The 3,980-nt window shown below is 43.8% G+C and overlaps 1 protein-coding gene across 1 annotated transcript; it reads left to right on the top strand.

The window, feature by feature from the left end:
• Positions 1-320: 320 nt before the first annotated feature.
• LOC106002193 (tenascin-N-like) lies at positions 321-2,623 on the top strand (the record flags this gene model as incomplete). Its single annotated transcript, XM_013037109.1, has 2 exons — positions 321-584; positions 2,363-2,623. Coding segments are annotated over 2 exons (525 nt in total), but the record flags the coding sequence as incomplete, so codon positions are not given.
• Between the last annotated feature and the right edge of the window lie 1,357 nt (positions 2,624-3,980).

The raw sequence follows: 3,980 nt of genomic DNA on the forward strand, positions 1-3,980 counted from the left end.
TTGCTCAGGACTGACCGATGGCAGGCTGGGGTAAGAGTCATGGCCTGATGACTGAAGTCTCCGCTGCCTCCTCCTCTCATCTCTGCCTGTCAGGCTGACACTAGAACCCAGGCTCTCTCACTCCAGCTGCGATGCTCATTCCACTGTCTGTGCTGCCTCCCTGAGGAGCCAAAACTCCAGCTGTGGAGTCCATGAACCAACTGAAAACCAAATATGAGCTGATCAAACCCTAAGAACAGGAAACACTCACAGTCCAAGAAAATGGTCTCTCCCTACTGTGCCTGTGACTAGAATTTACTGATCAGAACTTTCTCTTGCAGACATTGACAGCCCCAAAAACTTGATGACCAAGCAGGTGACGGAGAACACTGCCACCGTTTCCTGGGACCCAGTGGAGGCCGACATAGATAAGTATGTGGTGCGCTACACCTCTGCGGATGGAGAGACCAGGGAGGTTCCAGTGGGGAAAGAGAAGAGCAGCACCGTCCTGACAGGCCTGAGGCCAGGCGTGGAGTACAAGGTCGATGTGTGGGCCCAAAAGGGGGCCAGGGAGAGCAGGAAAGTCAACACAAAGGCTCCCACAGGTAATGGACATCAGAGTTTGGGAAAGCAACAACACCTTGTCATGGCAAGCTTATGGGAAAATGTGATTTTCCTCCTCTCACCTTCACCCACGCCAAAAATCAATAATCTGTTAGACTTTTCCTGGTGGGTCCGAAGCCAGTTGTAAAGTGGTCATACCATCCCATTCCTGCATGTTCTTTAACACAGTATTCCCAAATATCAGCCGCATACTTGGCTCTTATACAGATTCATGGTGACTGGTCACTGCTTTTCCATGGTGCATTTCACTGCAGTAACTTTCAAAGCATTCTTCTCATAAAGGAAAAGAGATACAGAAGCCATGTGTGTTATGTTGCGATGTCTTTAGAACAGAGTATGCCAAATGCAGTATAGTCTTCTCTGGACATCCTGTGTTTGGACTTCACCCTTTAGCTGAATTATGCACACTTGTAATTCCATCTACTTGGAAGGCAGAGACAGGACTATCTTGAGCTGGAAGTCAGGAAAATTTAGGAAAAACAACATAAGGGCTGGGTTATTGTTCGAGGGATAGAGTGCTTGCCAAACATATTCTAGGCCTGGGGTTCAATCCCCAAGAGTGTAAAAAATTAATTTGCCCTTTAAAGTATGTAATTTAATAATTTCATTATATTCACATTTGCACAACCATTACCAACGACTAAAATTAGTGTGTGTGTGTGTGTGTGTGTGTGTGTGTGTGTGTGTGAATCCTGGATCTTGAACTCTGGACCTGGCACTATCCTTGAGATTCTTTGCTCAATGCTAGTGATCTACCACTTGAGCCATAGCTCCACTTCTGGTTCTTTTGTTGGTTAATTAGAGATAAGATTCTCATGGACTTCTCTGCCTGGCTGGCTTCAAACTGATCCTCTGATTTCAGCCTCCTGAGTAGCTACAGTTATAGGCAAGAGCCACTGGTGTCTGCCTTATTTAGATAAATTTTGCCAACAGAAAGAACCTCGTGTCTATTTCCAGTCATGCTCTATGCTCAGTACCTCCGATAAGTAACAACTGCTCTGTCTGTATTAATTTTGCTTTTCTGGATATTCCTTTTATGTGGGATCCTCTAATATGTGGCCTTTTGTTACCAACTTCTTTCATGAAATGTATGTTCCAGTTCATCCCTGTTGTAGCATGGGTCAACTCTTACTTTTATTGTGAATAAGTACTTCATTGTATAGGTAGGCACCGTTGTTTATCCATTGGTCCTATGTTGAATGTTTAAGTTATTTCCACTCTTCGACTATTAGGAATGCTAGTGCTAAAAACAATTTGTGTGCAAGTTTTGTATATACAAATGTCATAATTTCTGTTAGGTATATGTTTTGAGGTAGGATTTTCTGATTATTTGGTAATTCTAACTTTAATTCTTGAGTACAACTGTACTATTTTTAAAGGTGCCTTGAAATTTATGCCCATGTTTTCAGATGAGGAAACTGAGGTAGCTGACTTGTCCAAGGCCATAGCTGAGCTATGACAAAGCTGAGGTAAAACTCCGTCTTGTGATCAGAGTCCGAAGCGTTTCTTGCCCCTCATGTCTGCCACTTAGACTGACACTAGAACCTAGGCCCTGTAACTCCGGCTTTGGTTCCGCTGTCTGTACTATTCCCAAGGAGCCAAGGGTTTTGTCATGATGACAAGGTCTCTGACCATGAAATGACTGAGAAACAATGTACGAGACGGGTGAATTGGAAGGGCAGAAACTCTCTCAGTTCAAGAGAATGGTCTCTCTGTGTGCCTGTTACTAGACTTGATGATGCAGCACTTTTTCTCTTAGACATTGACAGCCCCAAAAACTTGAAGACTAAGCAAGTGACAGAGAACACTGCCACCCTGTCCTGGGACCCAGTTGAGGCTGACATTGATAGGTATGTGGTGCGCTACACCTCTGCGGATGGAGAGACCAAGGAGATTCCAGTGGGGAAGAGGACCAGCACCGTCCTGACAGGCCTGAGGCCGGGAGTGGAGTACAAGGTTGATGTGTGGGCCCAGAAGGGGGCCAGGGAGAGCAGGAAGGCCAACACAAAGGCTCCCACAGGTAAGGAACATCTGTTTGGGAAAGGCAACACTAATTCATGGTAAACGGATGGAATTGCATTTGATTTTCTTATCTGACCTTGAGAGAAATCAGTGATTTATTAAACGATCAAGATGAAGGCTTTTGTGTCGATGAAGTGGTCACATCAACCCATCCTCAGTTTTCTTGAACACATTAACCCCAAATATTGGCCTCATACTTCTGTCGTATAGAGATTTATGGTGATCAGTAACTGTTCTTCTGTTCGGTATGTTCTTGGTGTTAGTTTCAAAATATTCCTCTTAAAAAGGAAGAGATATAAAGAAGCCATGCATGATGTTACTGTGTGTAAGTTAAGTGGTTCAAGGAAATTGTGTGTGTGTGTGTGTTTGTGTGCATGCCAATCCTGGGGTTTGAATTCAAGGCCAGGTGGTGTCCCTAAACTTTTGTGCTGTAGGATAGCACTCTACCACATTGAGCTACAGTGCTATTTTTGGCTTTTGGTGGTTAATTGAAAATAAGAGTCTTATTGACTTTCCTGCCCGGGGCCGGCTTTGAACCCCGGCCATCAGATGTCAGTCTCCCCAGTAGCTAGGATCAGAGGCATGAGCCACCAACACCTGGCCTGAGGAAGTGGTTTTTGTGATTTCTTTGGAGATAAGAAGGTTTACTACTTTTTTCTTTTCTCTTCTTTTCTTTTAGCTGAATATATCCTCCTTTTGAGTAGTATATATTCTGCTGCAATGATCGTGTGCTTGACATTCACCCACCCTTTAGTGAATGTGATGGCACACACCAGGAATCCCAGGCACTTGGATGGCTGATGAGTTCAAAGCCAGCTCAGGCAGAAAATATTTTCAGTTTATCCATGCTGCAGCTTCATTGTATCATCCATGTTAGGTTTATTATGAATAGATAATTCATTATATGAATAGGTGCATTTGTTTTGTCCTTCGTTGAACAACAAAAGACAAATAACAATACTAATAAAAATGAGTATTTGTATACAAGTTTTTGAGTGCATGAATGATAACATTTCTCTTAGTTAGATGCCTTGGAGTGGAACTGCTTGATTATTTGGTAGTTATCACTTGAATTTCTGAGTAGATCACACTATTTCCAAAGGTGCCACAAAGTATTAATCTAAGGCCCACATTACAGATGAGGAAACTGAGGTATATAGTCAGAGGCATCTGAATTGTGGCCCAAGGGGCTTCCTGACCCTGTCAGGCTGACAGTAGAACTCAGCTACTGTAACTCTCTGGCTCTGGTGCTCTTTTTTTTTTTTTTTTTTGGGTCCGGTCGTGGGGCCTGAACTCTGGGCCTGGGCACTGTCCCTCAGCTCTTCAGCTCAAGGCTAGCGCTCTACCACTTGAGC

The sequence above is a fragment of the Dipodomys ordii genome, unplaced genomic scaffold, assembly GCF_000151885.1.
Source record: "Dipodomys ordii isolate 6190 unplaced genomic scaffold, Dord_2.0 Scaffold4489, whole genome shotgun sequence".
Taxonomy (NCBI): Eukaryota; Metazoa; Chordata; class Mammalia; order Rodentia; family Heteromyidae; genus Dipodomys; species Dipodomys ordii.